Genomic DNA, 24,944 nt, shown 5'->3' with positions numbered 1-24,944 from the left:
ATTTCAGCAAATGTTCAACAGTTCAGTTAATCAATTACACATCTCTAACATTTGTATTCAATTTTGCATTGTGGCTATTCTGTGTTTACTTGATTTCTTTCCCCTAAACTCATTGCCTAATTAAAGCCAATACAAGCTCTACACAAACTGATATTCGCCACAACACAAATTATTGATACATGTCGTAGATTAACAAATTATTTTGCTGCTAGCAAATAAACACATTTACATTGGCTTGGCCCATGCTCTGACCAAAGGTCCGTTTTGATAGTTGACTAACAGGCACGCCACTGCAAATAATTGTCTGATGGTCAGGGGGATGACTCTCAAACAGCTTGTGCTCCTTTCCTCTGCGAATCATTCTTTGAACATGCACTCTCAGCCTGGCAATGGATTCGGTCTCCCTAACCTCATGCGCTGGCATCTGTGTGCGTCTTGACAGAAAGGCTGGCCGGTAGACCATGCACGGAACAATGTCATCTATGAGAAAGCCCTTATCCACCATAATGGCCCTGTCAGGGGTGACGACATGTCACGACATACTGCCACCAACAACATTTTTCTGAGCTCTACATCGACCGGGAAACTATGGAAGCTCACAATACCATTCAATTTTGAAGAAACTGAACACAGGCACTGAACAATGTTAATTTAGAGTGGCTGCTTGGTAAATGGTGTGTGCATTTTATAAGGTACTTATTTATCAAAATACAAAAATAATCTGAGCATGTGTGACTTTTTTTGAACCTTTATTTAACTAGGCAAGTCAGTGAAGAACAAATTCTTATTTTCAATGACGGCCTAGGAACAGTGGGTTAACTGCCTTGTTCAGGGGCATAACGACAAATTTTTTACCTTGTCAGTTCGGAGATTTGATCTTGCAACCTTTTGGTTACTAGTCCAACGCTCTAACCACTAGGCTACCTGCCACCCCCGACATGTAGGCCTTTGTGTAGGGAGTACTTTATGTTTGGCCTTAAATATTTCAACCTATCTTCAGCATATTGATTATGAACTTAGACATTTGAACTGGTGTTTTGACACTGAGCTATAAATAAAAAGTTGATGACAACAGGAAGCAGCAACAGTATTTACGTTTATGTTTTAGGAATATCCATTATAGCCTACTTCTAACAATATTTTTCAAAAGTATTCTACTTTATCACATAAAAACTGAATGAGGCCAAAAACGTGTTTGATTTATTGATTGTGATGTTATAACTGAAATTGTGAAAATATGTTTCTCTTTGAAACCCATTTAACTTCTCTCCGAATCTAGTGTGCCTTTTTGGACAGTGTTCTTTCGCTCTGCCTTTCCGTGGACCAACTGTTGGTCGGCCATGATACTTTTTTCTCATGTTATAAAATGTGATTGTAAAGAAGTTGATTCGATGAGTTTCTTTACTGCAAAGATGTGATGTAGGCAGTAGTAGCCTACTCGGATCATGTGCATCACTGTATGAAATAGTTTCAGTAAAAGTACAACGTTTACAGTAGGCTACAACCATATTATAGAAATCTATAGGACAAAGTATGAAGTCCTAGTTACAGAACACATCTTATTACATTATTATAAATAGTACAGGACCGAATCGCAGTATATTCCCTTGTATTGACCAATCTCTGTTGACTTCTATTCTAACTATTGGAGTGCACACCACATTGAGGTCAAATGAGAGGACACCACTCAAGACTACTATTGGGGTGAACCCAACACGTTGAGGTCAAGGGAGAGGAAGCCACTGCAGACTATTGGCATGCACCCCATACTCTGATAGGCCTAAAGGTTAGAGTAATGTAATCTCTCGTTGATATATTATTACGGCACGGCTCCGCTAGAGAGTTTAGCCCTCTCAGTACAAACTTCAGCACTCCCCGTTTAATTTTATGTTACTATATAAAATGATTGAGTGTCAGGTGACGTAAAAAAATATATCCGCTGTGCTGTGTCCGCACAATGGACGGAGCGCGACGTGTGAAAGGGAGCTATGGAAATCCATTGGGCGGTTATGACTCCTTTGGATTTCCATAAAAAGCGGGGGAAAACTCAAGGGTTCCTACAACACAGAACTAAGACGCGAGGCTACAGGGTTGCACAGAACTCTCTGTCTTCTCCAGCATCCAAACAAATAGATGCGTTAGCTGACAACATCACGGAAACGATGTGATTCTGGATGTCTTGTCCAGATTGCTAGCAAGAAACTGCCATGTGGGGAATCGTAATTTGATCGTTTCAACTCGTTTCATGTTTTGATACCACGTCTTGTTTTTAGGTGTTTTGACTAATTTCATGGCAATGATGCTAATATGGTTCGCTAGCTAGCTAACCAACAACTGTAAGGATGTATTTGAGAGACAACAAGTGCTCGTTGTGATGTGTACATTTAAAAAAAAAAAAACATTGCAGAGGAAATATAGCTAATGTAAGCCTACATGTTGTCAAAAGTCTAAGCCAACCCCTCCTGTTTTGCCCCATAGTTGCGCAAGCGTCGCCGCAAAAGCAACGGACCATCTTTACACCGGAGTCAAAGTGGTCTGCAGTGCGTCGAGAAGTTGAGGTGCGACAGCGAGTTCGAAGCCATTTGGGCGCAGTGTCAGTGGCACGCACCAGGTTCAAGCAAACGAAGACGTTATGTAAGTACAAATCTCCAGCAATAGGTAGTGACCAGTACAGTAGGACAGATGAGAAGAGACTGAGTGTAAACAATTTTCTTCAGCAAGTTGTAGTTGGATTCTGTCATTGGTGAAATGTCAGAACGATTCAGCGAGTGCAACAGCCAACTGGCGGAGGCTCTGTGTGCCCTTGACCCAGAGAGCCATGACTTTTTAGATGTGAAAAAGATGAAACCAATGCTGGATCTAAGCAAAACTGATTTGGTGGAAGCTGAGTTTAGTGCCGCTTGCCAGTTTTTGAAGACTGAAATCGCCTGCTCTGGCTCCAATGAGAACAAATGGACCCCACTTGATATCCTGCAATGATTCTCTGGGCCTCTCTCCGCTATGCCGACTGTACTTGCTGCACTGAAACATGGACTGACTTTTGGGGCGTCCACAGCTACATGCGAGAACTCATTTTCCACTTTTGACAAACGTGTTCAGTAACCTCAGAAGAAGCATGCTACACCCAAGGAAAGCTCAACTCATCCAACTGGCATTTGAGGGGATCATACAGGAAGATTTCGGGGAGAATGGAATGATCGATTACTCAGGAAGTTCCACAGAGCATCAAGGAAGCTGCAACTCTTTTGAAAAAGGTACGATTGAAACAATCGAGTTATTTAAAAAAAAATCATCTTGCTTTAGTGTGTAGGGCGCTGTCCATGGTGCTGATAGAGCGCTGCGAGATTTCGTGGCATTGAACCTGTCACTGCTTGGTCAAAAACATGTTTTAAACGTTTGAGTTTGTGGTATAGCAATGCAAGAACCCAAAATGACGCCCCTGGGTATAGCTACCTACCAGTATGTGTCATCATAGAAATAAATAGGCTACATTCTATTATGGTTTTCTTGGTTTCCTATTGGTTTTCGTTGATGTATATAGAACTGTACTTATTGGAAACGTGTTTATGTTACATGCTGACCAGACCAGACACGTCGCGTGCGCAAGCGTCGCAAAATACATTTAGAAATCCATGTTATTCAATTGTTGCACCCACACTGCTCCCGCGCCAACAAGCGTCTGCGATGCCAAGGGCTAAAATAGAACTCCTTTCTATTTCTGACGCAGATCGCGCTGCAAGTCCTGCCTCTCCCATCTCCTCATTGGTTTATAGAAGGAGGTACCCACGTGGTTATACCGTCAGGGTGATTGAAAGACAAACTGTTTTGCTGGTTGTCGTGGTAATACTATGAAAGTGTAGATGGATCATATAAGTTCAAAGATGAAAACGCCTGGAAGGAGGAGAGATGACTAGAAACGATTCGGTTGGCCGTTTTTATGTGTGGAGAACCTTGTGCATTTCAGGTAAAATAACAACTCAATGTTTATCTCAGAACAAATTAGCTAGTAACAGCAAGCTTAGCTAAATAGGACAAATTAGCTGGCAAGTGCAAGCTAACTAGCTAAATTGCCATACATGTTTAATTCTTTTCGACTTGTCCCCACATTAATGTCATTGGTTCAGAGTTTGTTTTGATATTTTAACCTGCGTGTTGTTAGGTGTAGGGGGACAAAATACATTTATGCACGATAGAGCACGATGGCGCACACGTGTAGCCGGTTTGGGTTCAGTGTTATGCTGGCATTGCTGAATTAATAACGTGGGTCGCGTTTTATTCACAGAATTGTATTGTGCCATATCACAACGTGTTGCTGAACTCATGAGCTAGCGGCATGCTTTTCCATATTTAAAGCGGGCCTATTTATTTGGCAAGACAGCTGGCTGGATCTCACTCTAGTAGGCTATGTTTTGGTTATTTGGATATCCATTCTGATTTTGTTCACTGTTAATGTAACTCGCCTAAATATGGATTGTTTCATGCCTTTATCGATCTGATATTTTGTTTACCTACCGGTACCGCTGTTTTGATCTGTTCCATTCTTTCAAATTCACAGTTATGTCGGTATTCTAAGCCAAACTGCTCTTCAGTCTTTTTGTTTGCATGCATGAACAACTAGTTTGCATGATTTTGGTAAGACAGCTGGGTGTAAGGCTGCATTCATATAGGGCAATTCACATATTACAGACTATCTATCTTGTAGCGTATATTCATTACCAAAATGGCCTAGTTGTAGGGCGCTGTCCATTGTGCTGATACAGCACAGCAGAGATTGGCTATTTCAAAAGCACTCAAAGATCTCAGAGCATCTGCATTTGAACTTTGTTTATTGTGGTATAGAGTAATTATATATAAGCAGAATTCAATATAATTCCAATACAAGAATCCCCCCAAAATGTATCCCCCTCACCGATTTCAACTGCTCCCTTAGTCCTGGTGCATAATCTGGATTTTAGTTCTGGGTTAACTGAGATAAAGGTTCAGGCAGTGTTTGCTGGAGAACTATAGTTGATGGCCTATCCCTGGGCAAAAACATTGAATCAATGTTGTTTCCACATAATTTCAACCCCCAAAATCAATGTGATGACGTGGAAAACGAATTGGATTTGCAAAAAGCGATCAATGTAACAGCATTTAGTCTTTTTTTCACCCAACTTTTAACCTAACTCCAATGACATGGTGAATTTTTGTTGTTGATTTCACGTTAGTTGAGAACTCAACCAATGTACATAACCAGTCAAAAGTTTGCACACACCTATTCATTCAAGGGTTTTTCTTTATTTTTTTTACTATTTTCTACATTGTAGAATAATAGTGAAGACATCAACACTATGAAATAACACATGAAATCTTGTAGTAACCAAAAACAAGTGTTAAATAAATCAATATGTTTTATGAGATTCTTCAAATTAGCCACCCTTTGCCTTGATAGCTTTACACACTCTTGACACACTCTTGACATTCTCTCAACCAGTTTCATGAGGAATGCTTTTCCAACAGCCTTGAAGGAGTTCCCACATATGCTGAGCACTTGTTGGCTGCTTTTTCTTCACTCCAACTCATCCTAAACCATCGTAATTGGGTTGAGGTCGGGTGTTTGTGGAGGCCCGGTTATCTGATGCACCACTCCATCAATCTCATTCTTGGTCAAATAGCCCATACAAAGCCTGGAGGTGTGTTTTGGATCATTGTCCTGGTAAACAAATTATAGTCCCACTAAGCACAAACCAGATGGGATGGTGTATAGCTGCAGTATGCTGTGGTAGCCATGCTGGTTAAATGTGCCTTGAATTCTAAATAAATCACAGACAGTGTCACCAGTAAAGCACCCCCACACCATCACTCCTCCATGCTTCATGGTGGGAACCACACATGCGGAGATCATCCATTCACCTACTCTGCGTCTCACAAAGACATGGAGGTTGGAACCAAAAATCTCAAATTTGGACTCATCAGACCAAAGGACAGATTTCCACTGGTCTTAATGTCCATTGCTTGTGTTTCTTGGCCCAAGCAAGTCTCTACTTCTCATTGGTGTCCTATAGTGGTGTATTCGTTTGGTAGTAAAATCGACCATGAAGGCCTGATTCACGCAGTCTCCTCTGAACAGTTGCTGTTGAGATGCATCTGTTACTTGAACTCTGAAGCATTTATTTGGGCTGCAATTTCTGACGCTGGTAACTCTAATGAACGTATCCTCTGCAGCAGAGGTAACTGTGTAACTGTGTGTCTTCCTTTCCTGTGGCGGTCCTCATGAGAGCCAGTTTCATGCGCTTGATGGTTTTTGCGACTGCTCTTGGACTGACCTTTATGCCGTTTCTCTTTGCTTATTTAAGCTGTTCTTGCCATAATATGGAATTAGTCTTTTACCAAATAGAGCTACCTTCTGTATACCACCCATACCTTGTCACAACACAACTGATTGTCTCAAACACATTAAGAAAGATAGAAATTCCACAGATTAACTTTTAAGAAGGTACACCTGTTAATTGAAATGCATCCCAGGTGACTACCTTATGAAGCTGGTTGAGAGAATGCCAAGAGTGTGCAAAGCTGTCATCAAGGCAAAGGGTTGCTACTTTGAAGAATTTGTTTAACACTTTGTTGGTTACTACATGAATCCATATGTGTTATTTCATAGTTTTTATGTATTTACTATTATTCTACAATGTAGAAAATAGTCAAAGTAAAGAAAAGCCCTTGAATGAGTAGGTGTGTCCAAACTTCTGACTGGAACTGTATATCAAAACTAGAAGTTGAATTGATGTCTGTGCCCAGTGGGATGCTCCTCAGCAGGGCCCCGGGGCCCCAAATGCGATTGTCCGGCCCTGCTCCTCAGTTAGTAAAAAAGTAATGATGATAAGACATTGGGGTCTAATCTATATAGTAATGCTGTTCTCGATGCGACTGGGCAGGAGGAAGAGGTAAGGTAGCTCCAGTCCCTGGTTCTGGCTCAGGATGTGTTCCTCTATATCCTTCAGTTCCTTTCTGAACCTGTCAATCACCTCCTGGGCCTGGGGCTCAGTGAAGTACTGCTCTGGATACTGACCCAATGGGACCTGGAGCAGAGAGGGGGATAGTGGAAGAGAGAGAGAGAGAGAGAGAGAGCGGGAGAGAAAGAACGAAAGGAGGTGGGAGACAAGGGTTTCATTCAGTTGGAGCAAACGGGAGAAAGCATTTTGAAATGGAACCAAAAATGTATGTTGAGGTGGTACCACCCCCACTTAAAATAATATGCGTAACTACTCACAAGTTTGACTGGAATTCTATGGGCTCAGCTAGCGTCAGCGTGACCCTTCAACTTACTGCATCAGGTTGTGGCCGCCCCAGGTGCCATGTGATCGCCATCTCCAAACACGTTTGGCTGACATCAGGCAGGCTGTCCATTATCATCTCCATGGTAACAGCATCCTTGTCGGTTGGCGTGGGGTGACGCATGGTGCACGGGGTGTTGGGTACCCAAGCACACCAGTCAAACTATGTTAAAGAGAGCGGAGTGAGTTCATAGAAATGTGCGCGCATGTGTACTTGTTGCTCGCGTGCCTGGTGTGTGTGTGTGTGTGTGTGTGTGTGTGTGTTTGTGAAGTACCTGTCCATTGTTGGTGGCTGCGTGCTGTGCTGTGCTCGTGAAGATGGCTACACTCAGCAAGGTAACCAGCTCTGCTTTGTTTTTGAGTTCGTTGGACAAGCCAAACGTGGGGACATCGACAAAGCCCTCCTCAGCGATGTCCTTTATCCAGGTCTGTAGCTCAGGGTCCTCCACCACATCACTGTCACATTGGTAGTACACAGATATCATCCCTGAGACAAAACTATGGAGGGTCGGAGAGAGAGGGAGGGAGGAGGTAAACAAACAGTGAGGTAGAAATAAATATTAAGAGAAGGCTAATTAAAAGGAGTTAATACTGCAACGATTAGAACGTCTTATTTTCCCCAATATGAATTTCAGCATGTCCATATTCCAGGCCTAAGAGCATGTCCCCTCCTTGCTTTCCGCTTACAACCTAATAAACAATGTGTCTGTGGTCATAAAGAAGTGGTCACACGGGTATTGCACCTGTGTATGGCGTCCCACGGCATCAGACTGTGTTCCATGTAGAAGTAGTCTCTGAGCTTAGTGGCTCTCTGCACCCTATTCCCCATTTAGTGCACTGCTGTTGACCAGGGCCTATAGGGAATAAGATGCCATTTCGACGACAGCCGCATAGGGGTAAAATAAGTAAAAACCTGTGTATGGCGTCCCACAGCATGAGGCTATGCTCCCTGTAGAAGTAGTCTTTGAGCGTGGTGGCTCCGCGCTGTTGGAAGTCCCAGCAGGGCTGGAGAGAGCGGTAGGTCAGGACCTTGTACTCTCTCTGGGACAGGACGAGCAGGCCCTCCCCTCCTGTAGACACCACCTGGAGGAAGAGAGCAGGAGGATGCTGTCAGCTTAGACCGCAATGGTGGGAAATTGAACCACTGGTCCACCACTTTCAAAGCTGTCCTTCTATCTGTGTCCCTATATGACATTTCGCACATTCGGGGGGGGGGTTACAAAATATGGTGAAATGGGGAAAATTAATTGTCAAATAAGAGAATAGCGAGCTGACCCTTTTGAAGATGCCGTCAGCGGAGACGAGCTGAGTCCGTCCCCTGCAGTTGATCTCCAGAGTGTAGCGCAGGTGGGGAGCCAGGAGCTAAAGACAGAGAGGGGGATGAGACAGCAACACACGCACGTTCACGCTCGCGCACATACACGCACACACGCTCCTACCTTGTATACAGGGTGTACAGCGGGAAGTTGACGTAACGTAGCCACACAGAACACTTCTACCAACAGGTGCGTTCTCAACAGGTGTGACAGCAACTGGAACACCTGGAACTCTGAGTGACGGACCCAAATCTTAGCCAATAGCCAGGCCAGGGGGGGGTCATTAGGCAGGAAGATGGGGGTGTCCAAGCCAGGAGTCTGTCCTAGCTGGAGAAGAGAAGGGATGAATAAAGTGTGTGTGTGTGTGTGTGTGTGTGTGTGTGTGTGTGTGTGTGTGTGTGTGTGTGTATGTATGTATGTGTGTGTGTGTGTGTATGTATGTGTATGTGTGTGTCCAGTCCTACCTGTATGGCAATGGGTATGAGTCCCTGGTCAGGGTGCTCATATAGTAGACACAGAGGTGCAGCGATGTACTGTGGTTTCCCCCTGATTACATTGGTGGGAACACCATCCATAATGGCATAGTCAATCAAGTAGATGTTACCAGCCTAGAGATGAAGGGAGGAGAGCGGAAAATCTGTAGAGGCAGCTGAGGCTAGGGTTAAGATAGTATTTTTTTAGGGGGTAGATCAGCTTTAATATTGCAGTTCTGTCAATGTAATCAACTGCATAATTTCCAAATCCCATATATATTTTTTTGTAAATGTATATATACAGTACCAGTCAAAAGTTTGGACACACCTACTCATTCAAGGGTTTTTCTTTATTTTGACTATTTTCTACGTTGTAGAATAATGGTGAAGAAATCCAAACTATGAAATTACACATGGAATCATGTAGTAACTAAAGAAGTGTTAAACAAATCTAAATATATTTTAGATTCTTCAAAGTAGCCTTGATGACAGCGTTGCAGATTATTGGCATTCTCTCAACCAGCTTTATGAGGTAGTCACCTGGAATGCATTTCAATTAACAGGTGTGCCTTCTTAAAAGGCAGAAAGTTCAAGAATTTCTTTCCTTAATGCGTTTGAGCCAATCAGTTGTGTTGTGACAAGGCAGGGGTGGTATACAGAACATAGCCCTATTTGGTTAAAAGACCAATTCCATATTATGGCAAGAACAGCTCAAATAAGCAAAGAGAAACGATAGTCCATTATTACTTTAAGACATGAAGGTCAGTCAATCCGCAACATTTCAGGAACTTGAAAGTTTCTTCAAGTGCAGTCGCAAAAACCATCAAGCGCTATGATGAAACTGGCTCTCATGAGGACCACCACAGGAATGGAAGACCCAGAGTTACCTCTGCTGCAGAGGATAAGTTCATTAGAGTTTACCAGCCTCAGAAATTGCAGCCCAAATATATGCTTCACGGAGTTCAAGTAACAGAAACATTTGTGAAGTGCACCAGTCCCTCCTGCAGCAAAGCACCCCCACAACATGATGCTGCCACCCCCGTGCTTCATGGTTGGGATGGTGTTCTTCGGCTTGCAAGCCCACCCCTTTTTCCTCCAAACATAACAATGGTCATTATGGCCAAACAGTTATATTTGTGTTTCATCAGACCAGAGGACATTTCTCCAAAAAGTACGATCTTTGTCCCCATGTGTAGTTGCAAACCGTAGTCTGGCTTTTTTTAATGGCAGTTTTGGAGGAGTGGCTTCTTCCTTTCTGAGCGGCCTTTCAGGTTATGTCGATATAGGACTCGTTTTACTGTGGATATAGATACTTTTGTACCTGTTTCGTCCAGCATCTTCACAAGGTCTTTTGCTGTTGTTCTGGGATTTACACTTTTTGCACCAAAGTACGTTCATCTCTAGGAGACAGAACGCACCTCCTTCCTGAGCGGTATGACAGCTGTGTGGTCTCATGGTGTTTATACTTGTGTGCTATTGTTTGTACAGATGAACGTGGTACCTTCAGGCGTTTGGAAATTGCTCCCAAGGATGAACCAGACTTGTGGAGGTCTACAATTTTTGATGATGATGTCAAGCGAAGAGGCACTGAGTTTGAAGGTAGGCCTTGAAATACATCCACAGGTACACCTCCAATTGACTCAAATGATGTCAGAAGCTTCTAAAGCCATGACATCATTCTCTGGAATTTTCCAAGCTGTTTAAAGGCACAGTCTACTTAGTGTATGTAAACTTCTGACCCACTGGAATTGTGATTCAGTGAATTATAAGTAAAATAATCTGTCTGTAAACAATTGTTGGGAAAATTACTTGTGTCATGCACAAAGTAGATGTCCTAACCGACAAAACTATAGATTGTTAACAAGAAATTTGTGGAGTGGTTGAAAAATGAGTTTTAATGACTCCAACCTAAGTGTATGTAAACTTCCGACTTCAACTGTATTAGATGTTCGTAGTGACACTTAAAAATACATTAAGATTTACCAACTTGCTCACAAAATCTCTCCAAAATGTTTGCAGACAGACTACTCACCATGTGGCCATCCTGGAGAGGGGTGCAAATCCCATCACCTGGTGGTATTTGTAGGGTTGTAGCTTAAGGCACCTTCATTCTACAGTCTTTTAAAGTGTGTGTTTCGGGAGTGACCTCAAAAAGGTGTTTAAAAATAACCCAAACAAATAATTAGATCAGTATCTTTCAATGTAATAATAGAACAACTCAAGATGTTCTGTTGAAATGAAAGTGTAATATTCTTTTTTACATTGCTTTATCTTCAAACATGAAGTTTAGGAAATCAGGTGTAGAAACGGTTACTTTGTACTATGTTAACTTATGTTTGTTATTGCCTTGGATTCAATTAGAACATATCATGATGTAAATAAATGTCCTACGTTTGGAGACAATTGTTTTTTAAATATGTTTTTGGTGTGGGACAGCAAATTACACCACTTCTGTAGAGTCACCCATATAGGGAATAGAGCTCTGTTTAAAAGTAGTGCACTATATAGGGAATAGAGCTCTGTTTAAAAGTAGTGCACTATATAGGGAATAGAGCTCTGTTTAAAAGTAGTGCACTATATAGGGAATAGAGCTCTGTTTAAAAGTAGTGCACTATATAGGGAATAGAGCTCTGTTTAAAAGTAGTGCACTATATATAGGGAATAGAGCTCTGTTTAAAAGTAGTGCACTATATAGGGAATAGAGCTCTGTTTAAAAGTAGTGCACTATATAGGGAATAGAGCTCTGTTTAAAAGTAGTGCACTATATAGGGAATAGAGCTCTGTTTAAAAGTAGTGCACTATATATAGGGAATAGAGCTCTGTTTAAAAGTAGTGCACTATATAGGGAATAGAGCTCTGTTTAAAAGTAGTGCACTATATAGGGAATAGAGCTCTGTTTAAAAGTAGTGCACTATATAGGGAATAGAGCTCTGTTTAAAAGTAGTGCACTATATAGGGAATAGAGCTCTGTTTAAAAGTAGTGCACTATATATAGGGAATAGAGCTCTGTTTAAAAGTAGTGCACTATATAGGGAATAGAGCTCTGTTTAAAAGTAGTGCACTATATATAGGGAATAGAGCTCTGTTTAAAAGTAGTGCACTATATAGGGAATAGAGCTCTGTTTAAAAGTAGTGCACTATATATAGGGAATAGAGCTCTGTTTAAAAGTAGTGCACTATATAGGGAATAGAGCTCTGTTTAAAAGTAGTGCACTATATAGGGAATAGAGCTCTGTTTAAAAGTAGTGCACTATATAGGGAATAGAGCTCTGTTTAAAAGTAGTGCACTATATAGGGAATAGAGCTCTGTTTAAAAGTAGTGCACTATATAGGGAATAGAGCTCTGTTTAAAAGTAGTGCACTATATATAGGGAATAGAGCTCTGTTTAAAAGTAGTGCACTATATAGGGAATAGAGCTCTGTTTAAAAGTAGTGCACTATATAGGGAATAGAGCTCTGTTTAAAAGTAGTGCACTATATAGGGAATAGAGCTCTGTTTAAAAGTAGTGCACTATATACATTATTAGAAAAAAAGTGCTCTCTAGAACCTACGAGGGATCTTTAGGTGTCCCCATAGATGAACCCTTTTTTGCTCCAGGTAGAACCTTTTTGGGTTCCACGTAGAACCCTTTCCACAGAGGGTTCTACATGGAACCCAAAAGGGTTCTACATTGAACCAAAAAGGGTGCTCCTATGGGGACAGCCAAGGAACCCTTTTGGAACCCTTTTTTCTAAGAGTGTAGGGAATAGGGCTCTGGACAAAAGTACACTATTTTGCAATTAGAGCTCTGGTGAAAAGTAGGGCACGATTTTGGGAATAGGGTGCTATTTTGGTACGTACTCAGAAGGACAGGTAGATGGACCCTAGGGGGGTCAGACAGAGATAGATAGATGGGCCCCACCTTGAGCTCCTTGTCCAGGGTGGTCCTGGGTGCCAGCGACCCCTGCACCATGTCCCCAGAAACGGGGAAGTTTCCTGGAAGCTCCTTGCAGCGCTGGATCATGCGGGGGTTTGAACCATTCAGACACTGGTACCCAAAGAACCAATCTTCCTTCCAGTGCTCCATACAGTACTCTGGAACCATAGGGATAATCAATCAATCAACCACAGAATGAAAAAGTACTGTCCGAACGTATCAATAATAATTTCTTAATATAATAATCTACAATACCGGTCAAAAGATTTAGAACACCTACTCATTCAAGGGTTTTTCTGTATTTTCACTATTTTCTACATTGTTGAATAATAGTGAAGACCTCAAAACTATGAAATAACACATATGGAATCATATAATAATCAAAAAAGTTATATATTTGAGATTCTTCAAATAGCCACGCTTTGCACACTCTTGGCATTCTCTCAACCAGCTGCATGAGATAGTCACCAGGAATGCATTTCAATTAACAGGTGTGTCTTCTTAAAAGTTCATTTGTTGAATTTCTATCCTTCTTAATGCGTTTGAGCCAATCAGTTGTGTTGTGACAAGGTAGGGGTGGTATACAGAAGGTAGCTCTATTTTTGTAAAAGACCAAGTCCATATTATGGCAAGAACAGCTCAAATAAGCAAAGAGAAAAGACAGTCCATCATTACTTTAAGATGTCAAGGTCAGTCAATGCGGAACATTTCAAGAACTTTTAAAGTTCCTTCAACTGCAGTCGCAAAAACCATCAAGCGCTATGATGAAACTGGCTCTCATGAGGACCGCCACAGGAAAGGAAGACCCAGAGTTACCTCTGCTGCAGAGGATAAGTTCATTAGAGTTACCAGCCTCAGAAATTGCAGCCCAAATAAATACTTCAGAGTTCAAGTAACAGACACATCTCAACATCAACTGTTCAGAGGAGACTGTGTGAATCAGGCCTTCATGGTCGACTTGCTGCAAAGAAACCACTACTAAAGGACACCAATAATAAGAAGAGACTTGCTTGGGCCAAGAAACACGAGCACCTACGTACAATACAATACTGGACACGTGTTTAGTTTATAGGGGATGTATTTCTTTCTTGTTTTGGACGATTTGCGTAGTGGTATTGTATTACTGCACTGTAGGAGCTAGAAACACAAGCATTTCGCTGCACCTGCTGTAACATCTGCTAATCTGTGTACGCAACCAATAAACTTTGATTTGTATACAGTACATCTCTGATCATTCGAATATCAAATAAACTATTTTTTTAACTTGCTATGAAGTAAAATCATAAGTAATCATCATAGTAGTACATTTGAGTATATATACACTTATGTTTCTATTTTACAGACATACTGTACATTTGAATTAGTTCTCAAAAGCTGTAGTAGACTATAGGTTTACCAAAACATTTCGGTGATCATCGAGAGGCGTCGGGTTAAGTAATAGTAAAATGTATTTGAACAAAAAAGAGAATTGTATCAAAAGTAAATGTGAGCATTGCGAAAGGCCACGACTTCATATGAAAATGTGTTGCATTGTGAAAGGCCACGACTTCATATGAAAATGTGTTGCATCGTGAAAGGCCACGACTTCATATGAAAATGTGTTGCATCGTGAAAGGTCACGACTTCATATGAAAATGTGTTGCATTGTGAAAGGTCACGACTTCATATGAAAATGTGTTGCATTGTGAAAGGTCTCGACTTCATATGAAAATGTGTTGCATTGTGAAAGGCCACGACTTCATATGAAAATGTGTTGCATCGTGAAAGGCCACGACTTCATATGAAAATGTGTTGCATCGTGAAAGGCCACGACTTCATATGAAAATGTGTTGCATCGTGAAAGGCCACGACTTCATATGAAAATGTGTTGCATCGTGAAAGGCCACGACTTCATATGAAAATGTGTTGCATCGTGAAAGGCCACGACTTCATATGAAAATGTGTTGCATCGTGAAAGGCCACGACTTCATATGAAAATGTGTTGCATCGTGAAAGGCCACGACTTCATATGAAAATGTGTTGCATCGTGAAAGGCCACGACTTCATATGAAAATGTGTTGCATTGTGAAAGGCCACGACTTCATATGAAAATGTGTTGCATTGTGAAAGGCCACGACTTCATATGAAAATGTGTTGCATTGTGAAAGGCCACGACTTCATATGAAAATGTGTTGCATTGTGAAAGGCCACGACTTCATATGAAAATGTGTTGCATTGTCAAAGGTCACGACTTCATATGAAAATGTGTTGCATTGTGAAAGGCCACGACTTCATATGAAAATGTGTTGCATTGTGAAAGGCCACGACTTCATATGAAAATGTGTTGCATCGTGAAAGGCCACGACTTCATATGAAAATGTGTTGCATCGTGAAAGGCCACGACTTCATATTAAAATGTGTTGCATCGTGAAAGGCCACGACTTCATATGAAAATGTGTTGCATTGTGAAAGGTCACGACTTCATATGAAAATGTGTTGCATTGTGAAAGGTCACGACTTCATATGAAAATGTGTTGCATTGTGAAAGGTCACGACTTCATATGAAAATGTGTTGCATTGTGAAAGGTCACGACTTCATATGAAAATGTGTTGCATCGTGAAAGGCCACGACTTCATATGAAAATGTGTTGCATCGTGAAAGGCCACGACTTCATATGAAAATGTGTTGCATCGTGAAAGGCCACGACTTCATATGAAAATGTGTTGCATTGTGAAAGGCCACGACTTCATATGAAAATGTGTTGCATTGTGAAAGGCCACGACTTCATATGAAAATGTGTTGCATTGTGAAAGGTCACGACTTCATATGAAAATGTGTTGCATTGTGAAAGGTCACGACTTCATATGAAAATGTGTTGCATTGTGAAAGGCCACGACTTCATATGAAAATGTGTTGCATTGTGAAAGGCCACGACTTCATATGAAAATGTGTTGCATTGTGAAAGGCCACGACTTCATATGAAAATGTGTTGCATTGTGAAAGGCCACGACTTCATATGAAAATGTGTTGCATTGTGAAAGGCCACGACTTCATATGAAAATGTGTTGCATTGTGAAAGGCCACGACTTCATATGAAAATGTGTTGCATTGTGAAAGGTCACGACTTCATATGAAAATGTGTTGCATTGTGAAAGGTCACGACTTCATATGAAAATGTGTTGCATTGTGAAAGGTCACGACTTCATATGAAAATGTGTTGCATTGTGAAAGGTCACGACTTCATATGAAAATGTGTTGCATTGTGAAAGGTCACGACTTCATATGAAAATGTGTTGCATTGTGAAAGGTCACGACTTCATATGAAAATGTGTTGCATTGTGAAAGGTCACGACTTCATATGAAAATGTGTTGCATTGTGAAAGGCCACGACTTCATATGAAAATGTGTTGCAATGTGAAACGGTAGATGAAACGCTGACTAAGTTTGGTGAAAAAGTGACTGTATGATTTTGTGTGTTGTACTTAGTCAATTGAACATGTGCTTAGAGTTTTGAAACAACTTCCTGTTTGATGATGTGTTTTGAGTTTTGTACTAAGAATTGTAAAAAGGTACAAAATACTTGTGAAAATTGCACCAAAGCAATTTATGATATACTGTATAATAATAGGACTGAGAGTAAATATAGAGAAGTGTTATACGTAATGTGGGAAAATTAATTTACCATATATGAAACAATTATTTAATCAATTCTTTAAAATATTCAAAATTGACCTAATTACTTTATATGAACATATATTGCAATGTGAAACAGTAGATGAAACACGGAAGTTCGGTGAAAACTGTTGTTACTCCGAGGCCTCACTTCCTAAATGTCTGTGATTAGGAACAGGAAGAGACTGGCAATAAAAAGTGTCGGCCTGTACTCTACAACCAATAACACCTCTGATGCAGATGGGAGGGAGGGCTAAAGCACTGAATGTAAATATTGTATATTTGTTTTACTGTACTCTACCAGCTATGGGGCTTTTGAGTTTCCAGAAGCATCGTTTAAAGTCCTCCAGATCATCCCATGACTTTCCAAACCTGATGGCTAGTTTCTTCAGAGACAGCTCTAGAATACTTGGAGAGAGAAGGAAGGAAGGGAGGGAGAGATGGGTGCGAGAGAGAGGGTAGAGCGAGGGGGTGATGGGTGAGAGAGAGAGGGTAGAGCGAGGGGGATGGGTGAGAGAGAGAGAGAGGGTAGAGAGCGGGCGATGGGTGAGAGAGAGTGTAGAGAGCGGTCGATGGGTGAGAGAGAGAGGGTAGAGCGAGGGGGTGATGGGTGAGAGAGAGAGGGTAGAGCGAGGGGGTGATGGGTGAGAGAGAGAGAGAGGGTAGAGAGCGGTCGATGGGTGAGAGAGAGGGTAGAGAGCGGTCGATGGGTGAGAGAGAGGGTAGAGCGAGGGGGTGATGGGTGAGAGAGAGAGGGTAGAGCGAGGGGGTGATGGGTGAGAGAGGGGTTAGAGAAAGATCGAGGGGGTGAGGTGGGGTAAAGAGAGAGAAATGGAACATATTTTTTTTAAGAAAGGAGGAAGTTGAGACACGTAATTTGGGTAAGACATATGTCTGAGCAGGTGAGGGACATTTTACATTAGATTTACATTAGATTTAGGGGAAATTTGACCAGCATGTGTAAATGTCAATGCGTAAGAATAACATCACACAGAAAAGTGTGTAACTCACGCATAGTGTAAGGAACCCTCAAAGTCGCTCCTTTTCTCGCTGTCAAAACGTACGTCCTGATGCAGGTCTGCTTCGGTCTTGGCATCGATACACTTGGGAATCCCAGAAGCCCATGCAGTCCATCTGGATAAGCAAACATAACTGTAAGAACTAGGCTCTCTTTCTGGAGCGATTGGAATTGGGACGCGTGTGTGCATTCGTATTTCTGTGACTGTGTACATAAATAGGTGTGTAACATCATTTCTGTAATCTTACTGACCTGTATATAGTTTGTCTCTCCTGCAGTTCTGCTTTTCTGTGAGCCAATAGCTGAAGAGAGGTATCGTCACAGAGTCTCTTCGCTAAAGGAGGGAGAGAGACAGCAAGAGAGAGGGATGACTCACTCACACATACAGGTAACTGCCAAAGTAAAGGGAACACTTGAGTAAACGAGGGATACAAATGATATTGAACGCAGGTGCTTCCACACAAATCAAATCCAATTGTATTTGTCACATGCGCAGAATACAACAGGACCTTACAGTGAAATGCTTACTTACAAGCCCTTAACCAACAATGCAGTTAAGAAAATTCCCCTCCAAAATGTAAGAGATAAGAATAACAAATCATTAAAGAGCAGCAGTGAATAACAATATCGGGGCTATATACAGAGGGTACCGATACAGAGTCATTGTGGGGGGGCACCGGTGTCGAGGTAATATGTACATGTAGGTAGAGTTATTAAAGTGACTATGCATAGAAAATAAGAGATTAGCAGCAGCATGGAAAGGGGGGGGCAATGCAAATAATCTGGGTAGCTATTTGATTAGCTGTTCAGGAGTCTTATCACTTGGGGGTAGAAGCTGTTTAGCCGTGCAGTAGCAGGGAGAGCAGTCTATGACTAGGGTGGCTGGAGTCTTTGACCATTTTTAGGGCCTTCCACTGACACCACCTGGTATAGAGGTCCTGGATGGCAGAAAACTTGGCCCCAGTGATGAACTGGGCCGTTCACACTACCCTCTGTAGTGCCTTGTGGTCAGAGGCCGATCAGTTGCCTTACCAGGAAGTGATGCAACCCGTCAGGATGCTCTCGATGGTGCAGCTATAAAACCTTTTGAGGATCTGAGGACCCATGCCAAATCTTTTCAGTCTCCTGAGGGGGGGAGAGGATTTGTCGTGCCCTCTTCACAACTGTCTTGGTGGACCATGCTAGTTTGTTGGTGATGTGGACACCAAGGAACTTGAAGCTCTCAACCTGCTCCACTGCTGCCCAGTCGATGAGAATGAGGGCGTGCTCGGTCCTCCTTTTCCTGTAGTCCACAATCATCTCCTTTGTCTTGATCACGTTGAGGGAGAGGTTGTTGCCCTTGCATCAAACGGTCAGGTCTCTGACCTCCTCCCTATAGGTTGTCTCGTCGTTTTCGGTGATCAGGCCTACCACTGTTGTGTCATCAGAAAATGATGGTGTTGGAGTTGTGCCTGGCCTTGCAGTCATGAGTAAACAGGGAGTACCCTGAGGGGATCAGTGTGGCGGATGTGTTGTTACCTACCCTCACCACCTGGGAGCGTCAGGAAGTCCAGGATCCAGTTGCAGAGGGAGGTGTTCAGTTCCAGGATCCTTAGCTTAGTGATGAGCTTTGTGGGCACTATGGTGTTGAACGCTGAGCTGTAGTCAATGAATAGTATTCTCACATGGATGTTCCTTTTGTCCAGGTGGGAAAGGGCAGTGTAGAGTGCAATATAGATTGCGTCATCTGTGGATCTGTTGGAGTGGGTCTAGGGTTTCCAGGATAAATGGTGTTGATGTGAGCCATGACCAGCCTTTCAAAGCATTTCATGGCTACAGATGTGAGTGCTACAGGTCGGTAGTCATTTAGGCAGGTTACCTTAGCGTTCTTGGGTACAGGGACTATGGTGGTCTGCTTGAAACATGTTGGTGTTACAGACTCGGACAGGGAGAGGTCGAAAATGTCAATTGGTCAGCGCATGCTCAGAGTCCACGTCCTGTTAATCCGTCTGGCCCAGCGGCCTTGTGAATGTTGACCTGTTTAAAGGTCTTACTCACATCGGCTGCGGAGAGCGTGATTACACAGTCATCCGGAACAGCTGATGCTCTCATGCATGTTTCAGTGTTACCTGCCTCGAAGCGAGCATAGAATTTATTTAGCTCGTCTCGTAGGCTCCTGTCACTGGGCAGCTCTCGGCTGTGCTTCCATTTGTGGTCCGTAATAGTTTGACGAGCGAGAGTTCTTCTTCAATTTGAGGTGAGAAATCCCAGTTCTGATGTCCAGAAGATGTATTTTCGGTCATAAGAGACAGTAGCAGCAACATTGTGTACAAAACAAGTTACAATCAACACAAAATAACAAAACAAAATAGCATGGTTGGTTAAGAGCTGATGAAACGGCAGCCCTCACCTCCGGCGTCATTTTGCACAGGTGTGGTTCCAGAGTTAATTAAGCAATTAATATCCCATCATGCTTAGGGTCATGTATAAAAATGCCCAGTTGCTCATTATTCTTCGTACCATGGCTAGAAGAAGAGATCTCAGTGACTTTGAAAGAGCGGTGTCAAAGGAGCATAGGGGTTTTGAAAGGTCTGTGTGTGAACACTTATGGGAATTTTCGTAGCAGCCCCTGAGACAGCGTTTTGCACCACCAACAACTAAACATCAAATGATGGAATTTCTATGCCAAGGTGCATTGAAGCTATTCTGGTGACTCGTGCCCTTTGTTTGACCAAATCTAGGACACAGATCTAGGATCTGCTTTCTTACCCCAAAACATAACCTTTAACACGAAAGGGAAAAAAACGCAAACTGACTTGAGCAGTATATTGAGGGGCAACTTCTTTCCTTTACCAATTAATTACCTGTGCCTTCTCGTATCTCCACCTTGACGTCTCCTATGAGCCAGCGGTAGCAGGGGAAGGTGAGGGCTATACCACCACCTGGTGGCTCCACAGTGACATAGCGACAGAACCAGTTATCCTCTACCCAGTAACGCTGCTTCTCCAGACGAACCAGGAGGAGAGGACCCAGAGGGGCTGGGCTACACACCTTGTACTCATCCACCTGGGGGGGTAGGGAGGGAGAGACACACACACACACACACACACACACACACACACACTTTATATGAACCTACCTAAAAATGGCGCACACATACACCTTGTACTCCGCTTGGATCACACGCACAGCATAACACAGCCCTACTTACCGCTCCTCTACAGAAGTCCAGTCCAGGGTTGTCCAGGATTGTTCTCTCACTCTGTCCATTCTCTCCAACCAGGGTGACATATATGTAGTTATTGGTGCCGGAATACTCTGATGTGCCTGTAGCAACTGTCACCTTATATTCCTCCATCTAAAAACACTGGTACATGCATGCACACACACACACACACACACACACACACACACAAGGCTAAGGTTGTTGGCTCTATGTCAGAACATTTCTGAGTGTGATGCATAGGGGCTGAGGAGTTGGTGTGTCCTCAAACACTGATCTCAGGTCAGTTTAATGTTTATCCTCTTATGGTTCAGGTTAAGACTTGAGGAGGGTAACCTGATCCTATATCTGTGCCTAAAGGTAGACCAGCTGGCAGGCAATTTCATGGTCATTTTCAATCTCTCCTTATCGCAGTCTATAATCCCGACATGTCTCAAGCTGACCACCATCATTCCTGCTCTCAGGAGCTCTAAGGCTACCTGCGACATAGACTACCTCTCTGTAGCACTAAAATCTGTAATCATGAAATGCTTTGAAATGCTGGTCATGGCATACATAACCTCCATCATCCCAGACACCATAGACCAGGTGTCTCCAACCTTTTCTAGCAGGAGAGCTACTTAAAAAATATATATATATTAAACGTCGCGTGCTATATATATATTTTTTGAGCTTTCAAATAGGCACATTCTTCTTTTCTCCTCTCCCCTGCAACTCTTCCCCCAGGTCCTTAGTGTACCAGAGAAGGTTGTGCTTTCTGTCAATATACCTGGTAAAATAATGGTTATTATAAACTGGGTGGTTCAAGCCCTGAATGCTGATTGGCTGACAGCTGTGGTATATCAGACCGTATACCACGGGTATGACAAAACATGTATTTTTACTGCTCTAATTACGTTGTTAACCGGTTTATAATAGCAATAAGGCACCTCGGGGGTTTGTGGTATATGGTAAATATACCACGGCTAAGGGCTGTATCCAGGCACTCCGCATTGCGTCGTGCTTAACTAAGGGTTAAGCACTATGATATCAGTTTAGTATTTTCCCCAAACAAAATGATCTGGGACATTGTTCCTGGTTTTAGATTATTATTTGCACTAGAAATTACAATTGTTCATAGAGAAACAACGAATTTGGATGTTGTGAGTCCATGTCATGCTTAAATCACACCAGAAGACCAATTTTTTTTTTAGGTCTGGCAAAAAACAAACAAATTGATTTTTGAGTGTAATTCCCCTTTGTTTGCCATCTGGCCCTTCAGTTGCACATCTAGCGAGTGAAGAATGTGTCTGTGTGCCGGTCTAGCAATGGTTCTGTACTGCTGCTGCTCATCTCATGGCAAAGTTAGCAAATAACAATACAAAAAAAATAGATACAAATAATTGATTCATTTGACAGGTAAGCCTACTTTGCAGTTAACATTTAGGCCTAATTGAGAACTTTTTGGGGAAAGTTTTTCTGTCAACCCACAAGACTGTTATCACATCAACTGGTACACACAGAGTGATAGACAAATGCACACACCACACAGACAGATGGGCAATATTGCTGGAAATTAATTGGCAGATATTGTGTTAGGTTTGGCTTTTTGGCCCGGTTTGCATGCATATCCTACTAGCAGTCACTTTTTATGTATAAACCAACCTGAACCCCTCCAGTAACCCTGCACATTGAATAAGGTACTGGCACTGACCTGTATATACTTGCATTCTAATGTTAGTTTAACTCTTATTGTAGTTCATGTGTTTCATTTTTTAAATATTTTCCATTATTATCTATATCATTATTATCACTGCATTGTTGGGAAAGAGCTCTCAAGGGGAGAATTGAACTCTACTGTTTTACCTGTTGTATCCTGTACGTGGCGAATAAACTTTTGAAACTTTGCATGGATTAATAGCCTACGTCAGGCACACAGTTATCAGTACACACCCAATAGGTACGGCACCCCTCGCTCTAAAACAATGGAGAGACTGTGAGCTGAGAAAAACGCACCCAAGACTCATAACTTAAAGCTAATGTTTGCACTTGTGCTTTTATCTGGGGTTTTTTTACAGCGTGTAGCCGGTCCAGCCATTTCCCTATGGCAATATCACTTATTCACTTTGCCTGCCTTCCAAATGGCACCCTATGCATTCGGGCAGGGAGCGTTCTCCTGGCATCCGCCAAACCCAGATTTTTCAGTCGACACCTTGGCATTGCACATGGTGATCTTAGGCTTGTGTGGAAACTCATGGAGCTCCCGACAAAAAAACAGTTATTGTGCTGATGTTGCTTCCAGAGGCAGTTTGGAACTCGGTAGTGAGTGTTGGCAACCAAGGACAGACGACTTTAATGCTCTACGCGCTTCAGCCGTCGGCGTTCCCGTTCTGTGAGCTTGTGTGGCCTACCACTTCACGGCTGAGCCGTTTTTGCTCCTAGACGTTTCCAACTTCGCAATAACGGTGCTTAACATTGACCGGAAGAGCTCCAGCAGGGCAGAAATTTGACAAACTAACTTGTTGGAAACAAGTACTTTTCTACCTTGTATTTCAGTACTTTTCTACCTTGCATTTCAGTACTTTTCTACTTTACAATTCAGTACTTTTATACCTTGCATTCCTATAGCATTCCCTTAGGTATGTAATCTAGTCCGTATGTAATCTATTGCAGACTAAATGCATTCATTCATATCCACTCAGAATGTGTGTTCAGTTTGTTCATCAGACAGTATAACAGCAAAAGGAAGAACTTACCTCACTGCTGTTAGGGAAAGATAGAACATTCACTGTTAGGCTCCGAACACTTTTCTCTACACCTCTCTCTCTCTCTCTCTCCTGTTTATTTCCGTGTACCTAACTCTTCCCCCGTCCCTATTTCCTCTTCCCTCACTCTCTCTCTTTCTTTGTGTAGAGTGCAAATTTTCTTCACTCCAGAGCAACCCTTTCTCTCTCCTCTCTTCCCTCTCTCTGAAATCTCACTCAGAAAGTTAGTCAGTCCACTCCACTGTCAACTGGTTCAGTCATCCACCAGCAGTCTGCTACACTTCAAAATAAATCCTCTTTCATTCACACCCTCTCACTACCTGTCCACGTTTCCAAGCTAATGACTTGGCTTCTCTCTCTCACTTTATGTCTACATGCCCTCCTCCCTCTGGCACCTCTTCCCTTCTCTCTCTCTCTCTTTCTCTCTCTAGCACAAGGAAATGAGAAGTACACCAACCTCTATGAGCACATAGAGAGATAAGGCATACAAAAGACCACTGAGGCATCATGCAAAAACCTAGTCTAAAAATATGTAACCAACACAACAAGCACCTCTCCTGAACTTACTGTGTAATCGTTTACACACTATGTTATATATAATTAGTGTCATATCTGATGTTCTCTTCAGACAACCCCTACAGAGAAGCACAATACTGAGTCAAAAAATAAATAAAATGAAATGTATTCAGAGAAAATATCCACAAATTCAAAATGAGGTTCTCGCACATGTTCAACATGCATAATGTCACTCTGCGTATAGCTTTTACACATCTAAGAGATGCGGTCTGAGTAGACCTTACTTCTATCTGCAAAATGAGAGTTGCCTTAGACTGCCCTATTGTGTTTGGTGTAGACGGTGACATGATCTGCTGCTTCATCCCGTGGGCTAGAATCATGCTGGTTCTAAACGTGTCATCTTTGGACAAAGACTTAACTGACAGGTCCCCGTCACAAAACTCTTTGTTAAAAACGCTCAGTCAAGATGCCCCAGGATTCAACCTAGATTCGACACAGTATTCAAATAAAATGTTATTTGTCACGTGCTTTCGAACACAACCTTACTGTAAAACGCTTACTTATAAAGCCCTTAACCAACAATGCAGTTCAAGAAATGGAGTTATGAAATAAATAGTTATGCTTAGTTATGTGAAATCCATAGATTAGGGCCTAATACATTTATTTCAATTGACTGATTTCCTTATGTGATCTGTAACTCAGTAAAATCTTTGCAGCTGTTGCATTTCTATTTAGGTCTTTCATTGATCCCTATAATTCTGCACTCGTTCGCTCGAATGGATTCTAGTGAGTC

The 24,944-nt window shown here is 42.2% G+C and overlaps 1 protein-coding gene across 1 annotated transcript; it reads right to left on the bottom strand.

Annotated features, from left to right (window-relative positions):
• Positions 1-4,807: 4,807 nt before the first annotated feature.
• alox12 (arachidonate 12-lipoxygenase) lies at positions 4,808-24,068 on the bottom strand. The gene is made up of 14 exons (XM_020491285.2): positions 23,627-24,068; positions 20,880-21,035; positions 20,533-20,734; positions 17,942-18,023; positions 17,683-17,805; positions 16,973-17,079; positions 13,005-13,177; positions 9,094-9,237; positions 8,753-8,956; positions 8,589-8,675; positions 8,227-8,396; positions 7,589-7,811; positions 7,306-7,476; positions 4,808-7,058 (listed from the first exon to the last, which is right to left on the bottom strand). Exons 2-14 carry the CDS (start codon positions 21,024-21,026, stop codon positions 6,879-6,881), a joined length of 2,013 nt encoding a protein of 670 aa, XP_020346874.2. The 5' UTR covers positions 21,027-21,035; positions 23,627-24,068; the 3' UTR covers positions 4,808-6,878.
• Positions 24,069-24,944: the final 876 nt, after the last annotated feature.

This window comes from Oncorhynchus kisutch, linkage group LG9 (assembly GCF_002021735.2).
Source record: "Oncorhynchus kisutch isolate 150728-3 linkage group LG9, Okis_V2, whole genome shotgun sequence".
In the NCBI taxonomy this organism is placed as follows: domain Eukaryota; kingdom Metazoa; phylum Chordata; class Actinopteri; order Salmoniformes; family Salmonidae; genus Oncorhynchus; species Oncorhynchus kisutch.
This window is presented reverse-complemented; position numbering and strand designations above follow the sequence as displayed.